The sequence below is a fragment of the Periplaneta americana genome, chromosome 14, assembly GCF_040183065.1.
Source record: "Periplaneta americana isolate PAMFEO1 chromosome 14, P.americana_PAMFEO1_priV1, whole genome shotgun sequence".
Taxonomy (NCBI): domain Eukaryota; kingdom Metazoa; phylum Arthropoda; class Insecta; order Blattodea; family Blattidae; genus Periplaneta; species Periplaneta americana.
The window spans coordinates 149,644,498-149,666,875 of NC_091130.1; the positions used below are offsets into that span (position 1 = coordinate 149,644,498).

General features: G+C 34.7%; 1 protein-coding gene across 4 annotated transcripts; it reads left to right on the forward strand.

Annotated features, from left to right (window-relative positions):
• The first annotated feature begins 2,341 nt into the window (after positions 1–2,341).
• LOC138713837 (innexin shaking-B-like) lies at positions 2,342–21,000 on the forward strand. Of its 4 annotated transcripts, none has more exons than XM_069846285.1 (4): positions 2,342–2,415; positions 7,506–7,897; positions 12,870–13,089; positions 15,880–21,000. In XM_069846285.1, the coding sequence occupies exons 2-4, from the start codon at positions 7,562–7,564 to the stop codon at positions 16,416–16,418; spliced, it is 1,095 nt and encodes a 364-aa protein (XP_069702386.1). In that variant the 5' UTR covers positions 2,342–2,415; positions 7,506–7,561; the 3' UTR covers positions 16,419–21,000. The 4 variants fall into 4 exon arrangements, with proteins under 4 accessions (XP_069702386.1, XP_069702384.1, XP_069702387.1 ...); XM_069846283.1 differs by having other exon boundaries at positions 2,375–2,526; XM_069846286.1 differs by lacking the exon at positions 2,342–2,415 and adding an exon at positions 2,444–2,464.
• Positions 21,001–22,378: the final 1,378 nt, after the last annotated feature.

Sequence of the window (22,378 nt, forward strand, 5' to 3'; positions counted from 1 at the left end):
TAAAACTAACCATTTCATAATACCTGTTTAAAATTGTCAGACTGACAACCAGTGTTACCAAGTGGACGGAAATTCCGTCAAAACTGACGGAATTTCAACGTAGCGGACAGGAAAAGAATGGCTTTGACAGGTGAAGGATTTTCTGGCGGAAATTACGATTTACATGGTCTTTTGACTTTTTTTAGATGCTGTCATTTTAATTGTTTAATTTTTTAGAGATTTTACTTTTTCTTTGATCAGCCCTGCCTGTGCCGAACCAAGTTAAAGAATCGCGTTTTAAATTTCCTCGTAATGAAGTCAGAGATTGACGAATTATTATTTTAATCAAGATTGGTAAGTAAGTTGTGTTAAAATTTGCTTTTATTTTTATATAGATATATTGAGTTTGTCTTTTTTTTATTTCGACGGATTCTGACGGATTTCCAGGTGTTAGACTGACGGGGATACAATTTATGTGCTGGCAACACTGCTTACAACACTTATAAGCAATATCTTCCCATCATTCCCATTGGAACATACCTAACATCTCCCGACCCAATGTAATGTGGCAAACTAAGAGTTAACCCCTCTCTCGATATTCAAACAAATACAAATAATTTTTTTTACATAAATAATCAACCTAAAGAGTAAATATTGTACAGTCAGGGGGACTCAGGTCCTCCTTATTCTCTATTTTACTGCTGAATATAAATTAAGGTTTATTTAGCGACGCTCGCAACTACCGGTGTGCCGGAGGTTTGTCCCGTAGGAGTTCTTTTACATGCCAGTAAATCTACTGATATGAGCACGTCTCATTTAAGAACCTGGACCGGGATCGAACTCGTCAACCTCGAGCACAGAAGACCAACTACTCTACTCAGGCAGCCTAGTGAATATACAGTAATACAATTATGACATCCATTATGAAAATTATGAAAATAATAGATGAAGTCCACCTCTGTGGAATAATGGTTAGCATGTCTGACTGTAACGAGCTGGCCCGGGTTCAAAACCTGATTGAGACAAGTTACCTAGTTGAGGTTTTCTCCGGGGTTTTTTCTCAGCCCATTATTATTATTATTGTATCTCCAATGGGGGGGTAGCCCTATTTTACATATGTATGCTAGGGCTATAGTTTTACACAAAAAATAGGCCTAAGCATAAAACAAATTGAAAAGAAAAATAAATTAGCTCACACAATGGAAATAAAACCTAAACAATCCGTAATTTAAACATTGCGATTGCAAATCAAACATCAGGCATCAATTGAGACATACAGAAAACAGTTACAACACATAAACATAACATTTCTTATAGCCGTACTCTATAACACAATTAAGCAACTTTCCCTAACATACATCATAAATTAATACACAATAGTCACACAAACACAATCAAACATCCCACAACTATGACTCACATACACAACAAATCAAGTATCCTCTACAACACATAGCCTACACTTCAACAAGATAACTATACTTTTAAAAGTTACAAATTTTGCTGCAAAAGAATATATAGGACACTGTTACTAAATACTGTTATTTCTACAAGGTCTTAAATACACCTGTAATAAATATGTGAAATTCCTTTATGCAACATTGCCTCAGAAGAACTTTTGTTAATGGTGGTAAGAAAGTTGTATCGCACATGCTAAGGTGGGTTTCTAGCCGCTATCTCTTGCGTTCTTGTAGTGGGCACTCGAATAACAGGTGATCGACTGTTTGTGTGGGATGTTCACAGGGACATGAAGAGCCGTTTGGGTTGTCAATTTTGAAACGTTCAAAATATGAATTAAATTTTCCGTGTCCAGTCATGAATTGCGTGGATATGTAAGATGGTTCATAAATCTTTACGGTTAGTCTATCTTTAACTGTGGGAAAATATAGTGATTTTGTAATTTGGCCATTTGTACTATTTAACCACATTGCATTCCAGTCATTTAAGATGTCCACCTTCATTTGCATTTTTGCATAAGAGAGGGATTGTTTAGAGCCCGTAAGAGCAAGTTCTGGATAATTTTCGGCGCTGGACCCCGAACTCATTTCGCTACCATTAACATCTTCTTTTCACTCAGACGCTAGATAACCATCGCAGTTGACAAAGCGTCGTAAAATAAACGAAATAAAAAGTGAATGAATGGGTAAGATACACTGAGACTTGCGATAGTCGTAACACATTCGAATTTACATAATATTCTGCCTAAAAGCCTCGCTTTGTTACTCCCAACGCCATCTGGAAGCTTCAACGATTATTTTCCAGTTCGTGACGTAGTGTTGATTCCTCACCACATTTGGCCTTGGCCACGGACAGAAGAAGGCCTCACCCTAGGCTTGGCAGTGCGTGTGACGTCAGCAACAGAGTAGGGATCTTGGAGGAAGTACATGCTCCAGGATAAGGACACTTGTTTCTTTCCTCATTCTGCGCGCACAGCATGTTGGTATTGCAATGGCGTTGTGTCGTGATGTGGCCATGTGATAACTGTGTTAGTAATTAATTATTTAAAAAAGTGGATAACACACTTAAACATTTAAATTATATTGTTTGGTTAGTATGTTATATTCAATGTGAAGTATTTGCAATTGGTGCTGAAGTGTTTGTTTCGAGATATATGTTGAATTTCGCAATGTTATGTAAGGTTTGTTTCTGCAGCGAGTTTGTTATGATTTGACAACTGTTTGAAAACTGTTCCAATCAGAACTATTGCGCAAGATCAGTGATTTCGAACCATTTCTGCAAGAACGTTCATGTACTGTACTGTAAAATAGTTGACTAATTTCATATATTGAAGATGTTATTAAATTCCACAGTATGGTATAATAACCAATATAGATAAGCATGGAAACATAAAATACAAATGCCAAAAGTACGTCTGTAGTTAGCCCAGGGAATAAGGGTAAAGCTAGGGTTACCATCCGTCCGGCGAAAGGAGGTTATGCCCTCTTTTTTAATCATTTTATCCTGTCCGGTAGGCATTAAAAAATTTGAAATGTGCAGCTTTTCGCATTTCAACTAGAATTAATACGAATATTGAACAATGTGCGATATTATGCATAGAATATCTAAACAAATGGTGAAAACCTATGAAAGAATTTAACTGCTTTCAATGGTTGAAGCTGGAGCACATAAAAAAACATAAAATATGATGAACTATTGATATGCATTGAATGCTTACAATTTAAAAATGTCACTATTCATGATTCTAAGCTATTTTTATCAATTTTATTCTGCAATGTACAAATATATGCCAATCATGTTAATTTTGACAAAGATTTAAGTTTAGATAAACAAAGGTGCAAATTCTTTAATTTCAATAATTCTGCGAGCACTGAAACTTTCTCACAACTCTTATAAATATGTCAATTCTATTTATTTATCCCAAGTCACAATGGAAGTATAGAGAGAGTATTTCCCTAATATCTGCTCAATGGACAAAAGAACGACATCGCATGCTAACGGAGACAGTCAGAGGTGTCATTATAGCGAAATATTGAAGGACATGTCCTGTGAACAGTTCCATAGTTATTTGTTACAAGATAGATGTTTGTCTCTTCAGGCTCTTGTGCACAAAGTGGGCTCCACCGATAAGTAGGGTACAGATGTAATACTGATCCAGCAACTAGTGAGAAAACTAACTAAAGTCAGCCATTGTTTTTATCTTTAATTTTATTCATACCAATTTTTAAAAAGTCCTCCTTTTTCAAGCAATGTTCTCTTATTTTAGATTCCATGTCCTCCTATAGAATTTCTTCTCATGGTAACCCTAGGTAAAGCACAAACAAGTTTCATGCGCATACGTCACTTTGTTTTGAGATTGGTTTACTTTTGATCTGCAAATTTTTCTGTCAGGAAATGGTTTGGTGACGGTTTGATATGGTGCAAGAACGCCTGACTTTAATCAGCATGTAGTCACAGTTTGAAGTTATCGCTGCACGAACAGTAACGTCGATGTGCGCATGCTCATGACGGTTGGGAACTGCTGCAGAAACAAACTACTATCACAGTCTACTATATACAGTCACGAAGCTTGAGTTTTGAGGGTGCTAGAAACAATAGACTGTGACGGTACTATTTTGCATTGCCTGTAATGAGGCGATATTAGCGGTCCTAGTGGTGAGCAACTATCTAGTGTTTGCATATTTACTACGTATTGAGCTTCGCGACTGTATATGCTAGACTGTGCTACTATGTTGCTCAGAGATCGTGTTCCGTTGGCGTGTAGCGTTGTTCCTCGTTGTTGCGTAATGATTTCTGTGGCAGTGAGGATGCCGCAAGCGTCGACTGTGGCGTCAATTATAAATCCAGGAGCATTGCCCCCAGTAAAATGACTCCAAATAATTTCGAAGAGAGATTCCTGATGTTAAAGAATAATTAATTTGTTAAAAGATTAACTAGGATATAAGCCAAACAGAGTTATTTCAAATCCATAGTGAAGGTCAACTGCCGCAATGAACATGTTAGTGACGCAACTGACAATTCCCCCTCCCTTTCTTCCTGCGATCGGTGAATCCCAACACATCATGCAATGCTGGCTCCACTTCTTTGTCTGTGTCCCACATTTTCCAGTTCAGTTCAAATCTGCCCACCATTACGATCAAAGAGAGCAGTCATACAGTAAGTATTACGAACAGGAAATATTAATACAAAATTAACATTTAATTTAATAGCGTACTGGACTGTATTTTGCCTAACATCCAGTTAAATTTATTATTAATGTTAAACAATTAAATAATGTTAGGTAATTTCAAAGTAACTGTTATCAATATTGAGCTTCAGTGATCGTTTCTTGTAATCATCGTCGCTGCGGACGCTTGTTAAATGATCAGTGACTGCGATGCAACTATTGATAATGGATAAATGAATCGTTTATTTCTAAAATCCCAAGAGTGACAAAAGGAAAACTTTTGGAAAACGAATAAAAACTGTTTAGTTTCATTAATTTAATTTTAATTGTCAAAATGTATTTAACAAGTGATATTAGTTGCTAAATATGAGGTTTATTCACCATTAGTTATGTTGTATAATATAGGGGAGAGTCGGGTAGTATCGGACGTCGGGTAATATCGGACAGTGAGTTTCTTTCATCTACCACACGATGATAGTACCTGATTGACATGGTTACGTTTCTGTGATGTCGCATAGAGAAACGTAACCATGTCATTCAGATACTACCACATGGTGGTAGCTGAAAGACACGCACTGTCCGATATTACCCGACGTCCGATACTACCCGACTCTCCCCTAGTCACCAAAAAAATTAAATTAAGTAGGATGTTATGGGGTTTTTCCAACAAACGAACTGAAACTATGCAAAGCACTGCCTTTTTACAAATATTAAAGTGAATGAAAGTAAGTAAGAACAAACTTTATAATCTGTGTAAAAGCTACATATAAAATCACAAAAAAAATTAAAGTTTTTTTCTACTGCAACACATTTTTCTGATCAGGACTTATTATTTTTCTAGTCTTCGCTTCCACTGTCATTACTATCTTTGTTGGTGGTAGGCCATGTGTACAGTTGTGTAGAATCCTTTCACTTCATCCGATATGTACTGCAAAATCTTCTTAAGGTCCTCCATTTTTTTAACATTGATTGGTAGCCTCGAGCTGTTATAAGCTAAGTCTGTTGGCAGTTCAAACGATAAATTTTCAGCACAAACATTTTCCTCTTGAATTCGAATGGTGAATACTTCTGCCGGTACAATGCTGTCAGAGAACTCTTTACAAAGAACTTCACCTTTTTATTTATTGCAGTGAAAAATTCATTCACCTTGGACTAGTTTACTTGAAAAACACCATAAGTATGTGATGCTAGTTGTGGAGTTTTTACAATACATGCATATTTCTTGTCCAATTTGATACATATTACAGTCATGCTAGATATAGGGTTTATGTATCAAAAGATGCACATTCATGCTGGCAATAAAAATCAACAAAAAACGCATTTTGTAAAAAAATGTCGGTTGTGGTGTTTTTACAGTGAACAATTCAAATCTAATACCGTGTGATACAGAAATCAGTTGACAGCAGCCAATGCATTGCCATCACAAAATTCCTAAACGAAAAGCGCATCTGCGTATTCGCTATGAGAATACACGAATTAAATGTCAAGTGAACGTGTATTCAGTTGTGTGTGTTGCGCAGGCGTTGCGGTGCTCAGATGTTGCATTGTCCAAAAGACCTGGCGTAACACGTCAAGTAAGGCCTATAGTATACGGAACAGCGGTATTTCTTCCCTTAATTTCTCGTCAACATAAGACTTCGGACATAGTATCATATTAAACCGAAACTACATTATTCTGAAGTATTTATATTCCTCTTGAAGCACCCTGTATTATGTAACTGGGACTGCCCAACCTCGAGCATTTTAAATAAGGTGGGTGCTCCTGTTATGGCCATGTTCCTGATATGGCCACCCCCCCTATTGTGAGTTAGTTAACCAAAAAATCCGCTAAATTGCAGCAGCATCCAGTGAAAGGGCATCCTGGTATGTTACTTGACCGTTTTCCATCCAGTCAGGTTGAGCAATATGGCGTCAGTTGCCTGTTTTGCGGTTTTCTTGTGGCCTCTTCTTATTTTTCTCTGGTAAGTCTCCTTCGTTTTATGCATGTTTTTCAAAGACTTGTTTCATGAAAACCATCGTACTCCATTCAGTTTTTAATGTTCTGTTAACTGGTGTTGTCGTTGATGGCGTATCTTTTACGAGTTGTTTATAATCAAACGATTTTCGTGAAAGCTTACCTGCACCTGATATGGCCATATCAAATACACCATGGCCATATTAAGTTCATTTCACTGTAATTTTTTTCACCTGACAAATTTAGATGGCTTATAGGTGGGATTACGCAAAAATTTTGTATTTTAAAGAAAACAACTTAATTTTTTTTATGGAAAAACCTGTTTGACTACACTTTTGAATTACAAAAAAGATTATTAAGTGTCATGTTTATTCATTTTATACCAAAATCATTTAATTTTAGCACAACTGCGCTATCAAACTGAAAATAATCACGATTTGTAGAACATGGAACAAGGGTGGCCATATCAAGTGCACATGTTCCTGATATGGCCACTAGGTAGACTTTTGGAATTTGGGACTTTTTGGACAATTAAAGCTATTTTTATGGGGAAAGGAAATTGTTTTAAGAAAGTCCATTAGACTGAGAACGAGTAAGAAAAAAGTGGTTTACATTTTTTTTTCAAAATGGCGGCTAGAAAAATTCTCACACCTTAGCATGGCCATATCAGGGACACCTACTTTATGTATATGGAATTTGTAATTTCAACCAATTCCAGTAAATAAATTCAATTCGATTCACAGACTATTCGATGCAGAATACGTTGTTGAAAGTAGAAGATCATATTTAATCTGAGCTAGACACAAAACTATTATTTTCTGAAACAGTAACAGTACGTGTTCATTCAATTCCGTTCCAAGAATTTCTTTCCATCTCCTGTATATAAACTACCGCAATACACGTAATGAGGAGCGAATAGTACCTAATAGATTACACCTTTCATTCCAGGTGGATGCTTGTGATTGAGATAAGTGCATCTCAGTGTCTTGGTGATAAAATTCAAGATGTTGGACATCTTCAAACGCTTGGCTAGAGTGTTCAAGAGGCGCCGTGTCCAGACAGACAGTCTGGTGTTCAGACTCCATTACAGCGTCACGGTAGCATTCTTGTTGCTATTCTGTGTGATTGTTACCTTCAACCAGTATTTCCGCAGGCCTGTGGTTTGCCGTGAAAATGGAACAAAGGATAATATGCTCAACGAGTTTTGCTTGACGCAGTCCAAATTCGTACCACAAGAAATTCCTGATCGCGCAGATGCAAGTATTACCGTCAAAAAAGGCGAACGAGAAACGATAACTCTCAAATACTACCAGTGGATTTCCATCTATCTATTCTTTCAGGTAAGAATTTGAAAAAGCAAAACTATGACCATTGTGCTGCAACATTTTAGTTGTTTGTAACTATTGCATTTCTTCTTTTTCTTCTTCCTCTTGTCGTCGTTTTCTTCTTCTTCTTCTTCTTATTATTATTATTATTATTACTTACTTACTTACTGACTTTTAAGGAACCCGGAGGTTCATTGCCGCCCTCACATAAGCCCGCCATCGGTCCCTATCCTGAGCAAGATTAATCCATTCTCTATCATCATATCCCACCTCCCTCAAATCCATTTTAATATTATCTTCCATCTACGTCTCAGCCTCCCTAAAGGTCTTTTTCCCTCCGGCCTCCCAACTAACACTCTATATGCATTTCTGGATTCGCCCATCTCAAACGTCTAGAATTACTTACTTACTTACTTACTGGCTTTTAAGGAACCCGGAGGTTCATTGCCGCCCTCACATAAGCCCGCCATTGGCCCCTATCCTGAGCAAGATTAATCCATTCTCTATCATCCTATCCCACCTCCCTCTAATCCATTTTAATATTATCCTCCCATCTACGTCTCGGCCTCCCTAAAGGTCTTTTTCCCTCCGGCCTCCCAACTAACACTCCATATGCATTTCTGGATTCGTCCATACGTGCTACATGCCCTGCCCATCTCAAACGTCTGGATTTAATGTTCCTAATTATGTCAGGTGAAGAAACAATGCGTGCAGTTCTGTGTTGTGTAACTTTCTCCATTCTCCTGTAACTTCATCCCTCTTAGCCCCAAATATTTTCCTAAGAATCTTATTCTCAAACACCCGTAGTCTCTGTTCCTCTCTCAAAGGGAGAGTCCAAGTTTCACAACCATACAGAACATATAACTGTTTTATAAATTCTAACTTTCAGATTTATCGACAGCAGACAAAGTAGTACATAGCACGCATATTAATTCAGTTTATGATCATAAACAATTCATCAGTTGAGTAAAAGGTCTGGGTATGCAGAAATGTTAATTCTGTTCTGAACCTTTCCTCTTGGCCCTTCAAAGCTTTAAGAAAATTAGAAATGCATTGAATATTGTAATACATGAATAGTGAACTCCTTATAACAGCTGAGGCTAACAGGGAGTAGATGGAGATCTAATTTGTGTCATGTATTGAAATGACGAATGTTTTGTTTAGCACTAAAATATACTTACTTACTTACTTACTTACTGGCTTTTAAGGAACCCGGAGGTTCACTGCCGCCCTCACATAAGCCCGCCATTGGCCCCTATCCTGAGCAAGATTAATCCATTCTCTATCATCATATCCCACCTCCCTCAAATTCATTTTAATATTATCTTTCCATCTACGTCTCGGCCTCCCTAAAGGTCTTCTTCCCTCAGGCCTCCCAACTAACACACTATATGCATTTCTGGATTCGCCCATACGTGCTACATGTCCTGCCCATCTCAAACATCTGGATTTTATGTTCCTAATTATGTCAGGTGAAGAATACAATGCGTGCAGTTCTGCGTTGTGTAACTTTCTCCATTCTCCTGTATCTTCATCCCTCTTAGCCCCAAATATTTTTCTAAGCACCTTATTCTCAAACACCCTTAATCTCTGTTCCTCTCTCAAAGTGAGAGTCCAAGCTTCACAACCATATAGAACAACCGGTAATATAACTGTTTTATAAATTCTAACTTTCAGATTTTTTGACAGCAGACTGGATGACAAAAGCTTCTCAACCGAATATAATAACAGGCATTTCCCATATTTATTCTGTGTTTAATTTCCTCCCGAGTATCATTTATATTTGTTACTGTTGCTCCCAGATATTTGAACTTCTCCACCTCTTCAAAAGATAAATTTCCAATTATTATTATTATTATTATTATTATTATTATTATTATTATTATTATTATTATCATCATCATCATCATGATCATCATCATCATCATCATTATTATTATTGTAAAACTTTTCACATGACTTAAATTTGGAAAAGTAAGAATGGATAAAAGTAGGAATAATGTGAAATTTCGTATTCTATTTAAACCATTCCTAATAGCAGTAGCTATGGAAACAAGAATTTTCACGATCCACGATGTGTAGTATACAATAAACACCAAACAATTTGTTGCATTTCACAATGTTTTGGTAAAATTTTCATATCCCCTAACATTTTTTTTTTTTTCAAATATTTTGTACGATTTGTCTCTCTCCATTAATATTTCTGTAACTATCATTGGACCAGGTTTTTCAGACATTATAAAAAGACAATAGAGTTTTTTCCTGGATATACTTGGAAAACGAAAGCCTCCCATTCCACCAACATTCTGGAATCACCAAGGACAAATGAAATCTCTTAATTCACCTTTAGGTTCATTGAACTTGTAGTGTCAATGACTTGGGAAATCCAAAACCAACTATCTGTTCATTATTTCGAATCCATTTAAAGCTTTTTTCAGTGCAAATCTATGTTATAAACGGGTTTAAACCAGTAATATTGCTATCTGCTTAAATTATCTTCTTTTTTCAATTCCTTAAGTTTTCATAGTACAAAACATTATTAGCCTAACTCTCCTGCTACCAAGAAGGGTAATAGGATTATCCCACTGATGATTTTTCAATATTACTTTCCTTTTCCCAATATTCATTTTTGAAATTCCATGTACAGTATTTGTCCGTTATATATCTAGTAACAATTTTAATTAAGAATAACAAATAATTAATCTATTTTAAGATGTAATTCATATTATTCATGTGGGGTGATCTTATTACTCCCCTTGGTAGTCTGTCATGAAAATTTCAAGATATAAAATTCAATCTATAGCTTAATTTTCATTTCTGAGTTTGCCTGTTTCCAAATTATTTTATATTGTGTTATTTATAAGAATTTTTATATTGTCATCATCTGTTGTTCCCAATTTTTTTCCCTCTGTATTATGGTTTTTTTATATATATGCGTTTGTTAGAAGATGCTCGCTGTAGTAAGGTGGTATGCGAATATTTGAATTTCAACAAAGAACTAAAGTTTATTTTATTAGGTTTATATTTATTTACTTTTAGAACGTAAACATTTTCTACTTTTATTTTATTATAAACATATATTGATGGATGTTCATGATTGTATAGAAGGTATCCGAATATTTAAATATCAAGAATCACCGAAACTATTTCCATTTTGTATTATTTTATTATGACTCTGCTTCTAAATGTGTTTTCCACCACGTCAAAACCGTATATAATTGAGGAATTTGTTTTGATATGGAAGGAAGACAAATTTTAATTCACTTTATATCTTATTTCATAGTGTCGCCAGTAACATATCTAAAGTTAATTAAATTTGGTATACGTTTTCAATAAAATGGAAGAGCACTTTCGAATCAACCTGTATTTAAAAATACAGGATTATTTTTTATTTTACATTTTTGTAAATATATCGTCAATAATACATAAGTTGTTTATATTCCAAATGCTAACCAAAGATCGGTGCATGATTTTATTGGGGGTAATTGTATTACTCCCTTGGTAGTAGTAAATTGTTGATAACAGGAGGTTTAACTGATAGAAGGTGTAATAATATTGTGCCAGAAAATATAGATAACTTTCTTGTATTGCATGTAACCAATGTAATATCTACTTTTTTTTCTTCAGTGTAAAAATTGAGTAACCTAGTTCTTGCATTAAGATAATAATTTGATGATGCTGAGAAATATCTGAATTATGCAGATCTATTCTATTTCATTTGGTACCATATTAAGTAATATAAGTATCACCTTTACTTTTTAACTTTGCTCTAGAGAATGCCATTAGGAAAGTCCAAGATAACAGAGAGGGTTTGGAATTGCACGGGTTACATCAGCTGCTTGTCTATGCGGATGACGTGAATACGTTAGGAGAAAATCCACAAACTATTAGGGAAAACACGGGAATTTTACTGGAAGGAAGTAAAGAGATAGGTTTGGAAGTAAATCCCCAAAAGACAAAGTATATGATTATGTCTCGTGACCAGAATATTGTACGAAATGGATATTGGAAATTTATCTTTAGAAGAGGTGGAAAAATTCAAATACCTGGGAGCAACAGTAACAAATACTCGTATAAATGATACTCGGGAGGAAATTAAACACAGAATAAATATGGGAAATGCCTGTTATTATTCGGTTGAGAAGCTTTTATCATCCAGTCTGCTTTCAAAAAATCTGAAAGTTAGAATTTATAAAACAGTTATAATACTGGTTGTTCTGTATGGTTGTGAAACTTGGACTCTCACTTTGAGAGAGGAACAAAGGTTAAGGGTGTTAGAGAATAAGGTACTTAGGAAAATATTTGGGGCTAAGAGGGATGAAGTTACATGAGAATGGAGAAAGTTACACAACACAGAACTGCACGCATTGTATCCTTCACCTGACATGATTAGGAACATTAAATCCAGACGTTTGAGATGGGCAGGGCATTTAATACGTATGGGCGAATCCAGAAATGCATATAGAGTGTTAGTTGGGAGGCCGGAGGGAAAAAGAACTTTAGGGAGATCGAGACGTATATGGAAAGGTAATATTAAAATGGATTTGAGGGAGGTGGGATATGATGATAGAGACTGGATTAATCTTGCTCAGGATAGGGACCAATGGCGGGCTTATGTGAGGGCGGCAATGAACCTCCGGGTTCCTTAAAAGCCAGTAAGTAAGTAAGTAGTCAAAATTATTAATATCTAAAGCCTTAGTTTGTGAATAGTGTTGTGAGCTCACTGAATATAGTTTATTAACAAAGATATTTTAGTACCCTATTGAAGTATTTATTGCATATTTTCATGTTTTACCAAAATAAATTTAATATTTTCATATTTGCCTAAAGACATTTAATATTACCCCGGATCATTTTTCTTTTTCGAGTTTATTTTGTAAATATGCTTCTACAGTGTACTAGACAAGGCCCATAAAACCAATATTCTTTTCCTTAACCTGGAATCATCTGTAGGCCAAAATAAAACATACAATAATGGTTGTTTCAGGCTATCCTGTTCTACGTTCCACGTTTTCTTTGGAAGAACTGGGAAGGTGGAAAGTTACGAGCGCTGAGGAATTTTGTGAATGTAGGATTTATGACAGAGTACGAGCAACAGGATAAGAAGGCGCAATTGGCCGCATACTTACACGACCACCGCCACAGCCACACCTGGTGGACATACCAATACTTGCTGTGCGAGGCCCTGGCTCTCATTAATGTTTTAGGTAATTTTAAGTTCATTTTTCTGTTTGTTAGGCTTTAGCCTTTATTCATTTTTGACTAAATGTATACAGGGTGGAAGTGAAATAAACCCGCAGATTTTCAGAGCGAATAGCTTATGTTTCATGTAACAAAAAAGTGTAATGCCATATTGGTGGAAAATTCATAGTTTTCTTTAAAAAAAGTCCCCCCCCCCTAAATTTTTAGCACCCTCTTATTTGGTAACTATTGCGAGCATTATTATTATTATTATTATTATTATTATTATTATTATTATTATTATTATTATTATTAGGTCCAAATGGTATTTTGCAAATGAGTAGGCCTATTATTTCTGTTGTTGATCGACTTATACACATAGGCAGACATCAGCTACAAACTCATGGCAAATATCGAGTTTCGTATGTTACGCAAAAAAAATCATAGTGGTGTACTTATTACTGTGAAACATTTAATTTAAACTCGCTACTAATAATAATATTGTTGGTATAACGGATACCTGCAATATCGATCTGGCTGTATTACGTAAGATGTAACCCTTTTTTGTCACATTTGGCTGCAATGTTCGCTTATAAATTTCAATAGTCTCACGAAAGTATAGGTTGAGTTGAAAGTATGTTTTAGTAATATGCGTTACAAGAGCAGTATGTTGACGTTTTCATGTTCGAGGAAAAGAATGAAAAAGCGAAACGTAATTGAGCTTTTTTAATTTCCGAGAACATGAAAACAAACATACCGCTCGTGTATCGTACATTATTTTGTGCGAAGATCGTTTATTACATACCTGAAAGACGAATTTCTAATTAGTTGCAATGAAATCTCCATGTTGGTTTCTGTTTAATGACGGCAACTTTGGAACACCAAAATATCTTTCTTCAACATTGTTGCTGTAAAATGTTTTCTGGTTTACTATACTCCAGCAGGCCGTGATATACGTCTGTCTTTTTTTTCCCCCAGTCTATAAATGCGAACTTAAAACAAACGGTAAGGTTATGTAATGATTTATTTTTCATTTTAATATTCTAACAATATTATTTATATAATATATTGCAGTAATAACATCGGCATCTGGAATCTCGTTGATTTTTTCATGGCTTCCTTAATGTTACTTGTATCAGGAATGCAATAAGTTTCGTGGAGTAGTAGACTTTACTTAATTTTTGCAAATATTTAAAAACAATAATTAACATTGCAATTTAGTGAAATTGCAGTGGTAAGTTTCCAATTTATAATTATTACTATGTTAAACGTCTCTAAAAATAATATGTTAAAAGCCTAAAGCAGTAAAATGAATGTCGCGCTTAAGCGGTAAGAAGAGGGAATTTGTTATGTGTGTTACGTTGGGAATACTGAATGTGGTATTTCACACTTACCGCGTATTGGTTCTGTGCGGAAAACAAGCAAATACGCACGATCTCGCACAAAAGTTATTTGTTTATGAGAATTACAGCATACAACTGAAGTCCACGTAGAAAAATATAGTATTTATGAGCCAACTAAATAATGACTTCATTCGTGACGTTTCTCTTGCTGAGTAAGAGGCTAGCTTGCTAATTTTACAATATCTATACTTCTTGTCTTAAAGATAATAACATTTTGTTTGAATATTTAATATGTTTTTTACTGTGTGTGTTTATTTTCAGTTATATTTGATTTTTTAATTTAGTTTTTGTTCGTTTATTATGTTTCTCTTTTGTGATCCTTCCTGTACTTTCCATTTATTTTGCCTATTTATATGTTTTGTTCTTTTTATTATGATTTGTCCTGTAGTTAGGAAAACAGAAAGTTTTTCTTTCTGAATAATACAGAGTGATTTATATAGAACTGACACATTTCTTTCATTAATTGTTTCAAAACGAATTGTGCTAGCGACAACTTATTATACCTAAAATGTAGAGGAATTTTGGGATATTATTTACCTCTATAGCAAATGTTGAAAATGTCCTCCATCCTGCATAAGGCACAACTCAACACGTCGTTCCATGTTACTGGCCACTCGTTGGAGGACTCTGTTGTCAATAGCTTGAATCTCCTGTGTGATGTTGTGCTTCATATCGTCCAATGTCTGGGGAAGTGTGGCGTAAACCCTGTCTTTTAAGTAACCCCATAGAAAGAAGTCCGGCGTTGTCAAATCCGGAGATCTCGGTGGCCACAGGTTCCTGGAAATTATTCGGTCGTCAAAGAAACTTGCAATTAGTTCCATGGATTCATTTGATGTATGGCATGTAGCACCATCTTGCTGAAAATATCCTTGACTCAGCTCTACATCGTCCAGTTGCTCAACAAACTCCATGAAAGTCGGTACTCTGCAGTGTTCACAGTCTGGTTAAAAAAAATTGGCCCCACTATTCTCTGTGCGGATATTGCGCACCAAACTCCGATTTTAACCGGGTGCATGGGTGCTTCATGGATGACTGTGGATTTTCGATGGGCCAATGGCATGAGTTCTGTGAGTTCACATAAAGAGTCGTTGATTTAATGTGTACTGCATTTTCACGTTGACACAAAATGTCGAAAACAGCTGCCAACAATAGGAATAAAACATAAACATTTGCGCATCTAGTGCTGCCAACAATAGGAATAAAACATAAACATCTGCGCATCTAGTGACAAGGAATCGAAACTCCAGAACATTCTGCTTAATTTGGTGCTAAAATTGGGTCATTGAATGAATTTCCAACGGAATAATTAAAGAAAGAAATGTGTCAGTTCTATATAAATCACTCTGTATTTTATTTACAGTATTATACTCGTATATATTTTTAAATTCCTCTTTTGTTTTGTCGTGTTTACAGGTCAGATGTTCTTTCTGGACAAATTATTCGACGGAAAATTCTGGTCTTTGGGTCAGGAAGTTCTAAACTACACAGAAAGCAACTCTACTGACCCGGTAACTCAGCTGTTTCCCAGATCGGGTCAGTGCTTGTACTACCTGTATGGAGCTTCTGGTGTAATGCAACTCTATAGTACCATATGCGTACTCTCTCTGAACATTTTGTACGCTAAGATCTTCGTCTTCCTATGGTTTTGGTTCGTAATGCTACTCATCGTGACGTCAGCATGGATCATATTTCGCTTTGCTATGGTAACAATTCCTTGGATTCGAAGATTCCTCCTGTACATCCGTTGTGGATGTCATGTCCAAAAGTACACTATTTACAGGATTGTGGCGTGTTCTAATGTAGGTGACTGGTTTTTCCTGAACATGGTGGGGCAAAATGTGGACACAGTGTTGTTTAGTGAAGTCCTGAAGGATTTGGCGAATAAACTGGGAGAAGAAAAGGCCAGCGATTTGGAGTTTAAAATGTCCCGGTTTTCTAATATTAATGAGTAATAATAATTAAACTATTTGTATAAATTATTATTATTATTATTATTATTATTATTATTATTATTATTATTTTATCACATGTTATAATGTGATAAGACATTTTTCCTGTACTCAAATTCAGGATACTATAGCCTTTGTCCAGTCTTTTCTGTTCCCTCATGCCATAACTTCCAATCCCGTTTCTCTCATCGTCCTAATAAGGCCTATTCCTTGTGTTCATGTTAATTTTGGTCTTCCCGTCTCCCTTTTCCCTATTGGAATCCATGCGTATACCTTCTTCGGCAATCTATCTTGTTATCCTCTTCATATGACCAAATAATCTTAAGGGGAGAGAACGGTATTTTTTGGTGAAAAATGAGTAAATTTTCAAAACAAAATCCTTTAAAATACTCTATGATATGTGTGGAATGCATAGCATAACATTTTGTAGGTATTTGTGCCATCGGATGTTGAGTCGCCATTTTTAAGCTTCCTGCGTTATGGATTTTTAAATCACTCGCCCACTTTTATTGTTGTTTCCGGTAAATTAAGTTTTCAAAAAATTGTTTTTCTTTAAAATACCCTTTGATATATGTGGAATGCATTGCATAACATTTTATGGGCATTTGTGCCCTTATCGGATGTTGAGACGTCATTTTTAAACTTCCTGAGCTCTGGATTTTTTTATTGGTTTCCAGTAACTTCATTTTTTTCCTACATTGCCAGATAAAAATGGATATAATTTCTGAACTATTAAAGATACACGTATGAAATTTAGCACACATATTCTTTAGACTATTAGGAAACTTTTCTCTGTAACAGAATTTTGTTGATTGATTTCATTTTAAAAATACGTCCGTTTGTTTGCAAGAAAGGAAATCAGAAAATTGTTTGAATCTAGGCTATCTTTAAAAACGGTTTAGATATATCGGTTTTAGTAGAATCCTGCGTTGGGTATATTTTTTTTCAAATTTGGGCCCCCAAATATTTTTTTTTCAAAATATTTTTATTTGGTTGAGCTCTCTACATACAAAAAATTAATATTTTACACCAAATAGGAAAAAAGTTAAAAAAATACCATCCTCTCCCCTTAAGTGTTTTGTTGTGATGTACTTTATTATCATTATTATTATTATTATTATTATTATTATTATTATTATTATTATTATTATCATTATCAAACAGCTTCGTAGTACGAAATTTATAGTACTATGTTCCCATTTTTATTGATATTTTTATGCATACTTACACGTTTCATCATATTATTTTCTACTCTAACATTCATCATCTTAGACAAAAAGAAAATGACCAGCTGCCATACGTTAAGTTCCCTTCGAAAGACTTCGGTTGATTTCGTGAGAGCTTAGGTTTACAGTGAACGGAGTTATTATGGAAGACTCCACTCTGTTTTCCCGTTGTTTTGTCAGTTTGTTGCTTTTCTGTCATTTTATAGATCAACTGTTATAACTTATAAATAATCTATAACAAAGATACAGTACAATCGACGGGTAAATTAGGTTTAAAATAAACATCCTTTGCCTAGTCGTGTGGACCAAGTGCTGCTCGAAGATGGACGTGGAAAAAATTACTATGCAGGAGACTTTTTGGTCATTTTTTGTGTCTAAAGGCTGTGAGTTCCACAAAAGGAGCAAGGAATAATTTTTGGGATTTTTATCTGTAATTCTTGTACGTCTGCATGTCTAATTATAAGGGGGATGCTTCACTATCAATTGACACGTAAAAGAATAATGAGAGAGAATTTAAAATGTTAAAAAATGTTCAGCAGAGGAAAAGGGACAGAATTTTAGAAAGTCATATTATACCTCATCAGTAGTTAATGATTCATAATGTAGATTATAAGGAAAACCACATCATAGCAGAAGCTAGAAATAACCTTTATAATCGGTAATCAATAATGAATAGTTTATTTTAGAAACAGCACAAGTCACATTTTTGTGGAAATTGATGTTTTGTTAAAAATATACTCTATTGAGGTAGTCATATTAAGTTTAGAAAGGGCACATTCCCAACTCGACTCCATTTGTTGCTATGGAGGTTAGATGAATACGTTTATTTGAGAAGGGGCACAAAACCTGGATATGTCCCCTTTCTTCATTAAACTGACTGCAGTCAACATTCACGCAAAAAAGTTCTCAAATATGTAAGAGAAGAGGCAAAGTCTTTCTATGACACTATTGTGAATTGGCCAACTACAACACAGGGTAATGCAGAGTAAAGTTTTTCATATCAAAAGTGAAACTAAGAGACATATTTCCATGTTTATCACTATTTTGTACACTTATAGATCATTAAAGCATTGATTTGTAATATATCCACTTTTTGAACTCTCATTGTTCCTGTATTTAGTTTAGAAAGGGCACATGTCCAAGACAAAAAAATCTATAGAAACCACACTTTTTATTTAAAAAATCTTAAACTCGTATGTAAAGTGTCTTTTAGTATCCTCCCCAAGTTGCAATACAAAGAATTGAAATATATAATTTAAATAGTTTTTGTGTCACCTGTAGTATTAGAAAAATGTGACTTGTGCTATTTCTAAAATAAACGATTCATTATTAACCAAGGACTACGAGAGTGCTTTTCTCTCTCTCTCTCTCTCTCTCTCTCTCTCTCTCTCTCTCTCTGTCTCTAATATTCGTAATCTTCAAATGTGAGCCGTTCAGAGCAAAAGCGGTGTAAGTCAAAATTGGATAATGAGGTTTAAAGTAAAAATTCTGTAAAATACAGCGCAAACTAACAATTCATATGTCATTCTTGATATCCGCTGACTACTAATAGTTTAAATAAAGTGAATATTAATTGCTACTTTGCGCTATATTTTACAGAATGTTTACTTCAACCCGCATTACCCATTCTTGACTTACACCACTTCTGCTCTGAACGGCGCATGTATACATTGACTAGCGATGATCACTGGAAATTCACTTGCGTGGTTTTTGCTCTTAGAGTTTTCCGCACTTCATAAATTGCAAACAAAGCCATCTTTGTTACAAGGTTCTCTTGCTGGCAGTGCTGTTGTCCAAATGAACCGTGTGTAGAGGAAAAGGTGGAAATATGGGCTACCACTTTGTTTTGCTCATAATAATGGAAAATAGTGTGTCATATTGCTTGGAATTCTTTATTGACATACAGAGTGATTATTCATATACCATTTTTTCATTCTTAAAGGTCAATAGTTGCAATGGATATTTGCATAGAATTACTTTTTGAAAGTAAGACGAACTGGTCCTCTACAGGTAGTAGGGTCTAAATATGGGCTACCACAAAAATTTGAAAATAAAATTGGAAAAAACAAAGAAACATAAGTAGGAGATCTGTGTCACATCAATGGCAATATCCTGTAACAAATAACGTAAATCACGATAGTGAAAATACGGGACGTGTTAACGTGCTCGTATTATGGGCTACCTATCCCATATTTGACACATAGCGGTAGCCCATATTAGCAGCATCGACTCATGAATGTTTCTAAGATTATGTATGGCAATTGTTGTCCTAAATAAATATTACTTTTATGCTATATGATAGAACTATTCTTAATCAGTGCAACGCATCAAGCGTGATTTCTAAACACGAAATATATTTCTTTCAATAAAATTGAAACTATATACCTGCAAAAACTTTGAAATTGATGAAAAACACAAAGAACACACCACATCCACACCACAAAGGCAACTGGTTTGTGTCTTTGTGCACGCAGACTGATGGACACGAGATGTACTTTTAGAGTTTTTTTTCGCTAGGTAACAACACCATATATAGTAAAAAACGAGGTAGCCCATATTACCATTCCTAGCCCATATTTCCACCTTCTCCTCTATAACAAAGTAAATCCAACTTGTTTCTTCATTAATATTTTACTAAAAGTTTCAAGTGAGAAAATGCTATTTTAGAATCTCTTTGGAGATATGTTTTAATCAATAGAAATTTGTAACAAAGAGACATTTTCAATAATTTTACAATAATATTACTTTATGAAAAACTGGATGAATATGTTCTTAGTTATATGTGGTTATTTCCATCCATTTCATAAACTGTAATGAATGACTATTTCATATATGGAATCAAGGAAGGAATCATGGACTTATTTATTAGAGCGAAGAATAATTAAAAAAAAAAAAAACCTTTTGATTATCCTACCGAAAAATTGTTTTTAGAATTTAAAGTCTTAAAAATACATCAAACGTATATCACTGTATTATTAAATTTTATACATAAAAATCACACTTATTTCAGATCATATAGGCCCTACTCACAAACACAAAACCAAAGACATGGATGCAATACGTTTGTTTGAACCCAAGTGTTTAACGAGCACTCCTTTCAATCATAGTAGTAATATCGTCCCTAGAATTTATAACAAATCAATAAAGAAATTCTTCATCTATTTAACTCCAATAGTTTAAAATTTAAAAAAGTATGTAAACAATTTATGAGTAAATATTAAAGTTTATGTCAGTTTATTGTAATTTAAGCATGTAACTTTATTATGTGTCGAATTCTCCCCTTATTAGAAATTTGTGTATTTAATACTTTTGTACTTTTTATATTTTTCTGGCAATAAACTTAGAAACTTATTTATTTATTTGTTTATTTATTATTTATTCTCTTCCACACCACCAGAATATTTGGGAATATTGTGAAGAAACTAGCCCACTAAGGTCAAATCTAAGCTTCAAGGGCATTTTAGCTATAATTGACCAATATAACTATACTCGATGGATCAAGGTCAAGCAATGGACTGCATTTTCCACGCATGCATATCTCATTCCTGGACCATTCTCCTCAACTAAAGTCAGCTGGAACAGCCGAGATTACCAGTGCTCCAGTTCACAGTTTTCTGTTCAGTGACTGGTGCGTGATTTGTACTTTTGTATGTGAACTTGATCCGCCAATAGGGATATCTTATGCGAAGTTTTACCGTTAGATGGCAGGAGCGTTCCATGCGGCACAACATGTTGTAGGGCTATATTATGTCGTATGCCACAGTAGATTACGTTTTCCCTCTTGTTTTTTTTGTGCGTGTCAAAATTATATTTACAATTATTTTGTTTAACCTAGTATAATTTAATATAATTCAGTATTGTCTTACCTCATAATTTAATTTAATTTACAATAAATAATAGCGTAAACTTGTATAATACTGAGCGATTCCCACTAAGAGATGGTTGGGGAAATCTGCAGTATGCAGAATGTAGATACGAGTAATTTGAACTAAACGAGAACTTTGAGAACGAGGTGCACGAATAAAAAAATAAAATAGGAACTTTGTAGAAAGTAAATATTACCTCTTTAATCATTAGTATTGTAAGTACCGTACGCTAAAATCAGGATATGCAACCACAAATGTGTTATTTTATAGGGAAGGGACTACCGAGAGTGAATTCCTCGTAATTTTTTCCTCTAGTTGCAGAAAGATCAAATGCAATGTTTGATAAGGTGACATAATATGAGCGCAGTAGCTAGTATCACGATTATTCTTGTGTTTTGTAGGTTAAGGACATGCAGTTTTGAATAGTATGTAGGATGATTTTGAAAATTTGAAGTAAAAAAATGGTTTTAATGATTAATCTACAGCACATTAAAAACATTATTCATAAAAGGTATTTCACTATGGATTGTCAGTTAATCGAGAGTTTACTGCAGGCGTAAACTTCGGAGACTCCTAGAAGTACTGAATAAAATCTAAGCTAACATAACTTGCTATCGAGATTGCATATGTTTTTATTAATTTACTTTTCCCTCTTCCAGAATGAAACTGTAGCCAGCAATTTCCTATTTGAAGAAGTTATTTTTGTTTAATTGCTAACACTTTCGAGGCGCAATTTCATTAGTTAAATTTTTAAGATTCAAAGCATATATTCAGAATATTTCGGGACCTGAATGAAGACAAAAGGCTTTCCCTGGTTTTAACATATAGAAACACAACAAAAATTTGCCATTTCGAGTTGTTTTTAAGAGTA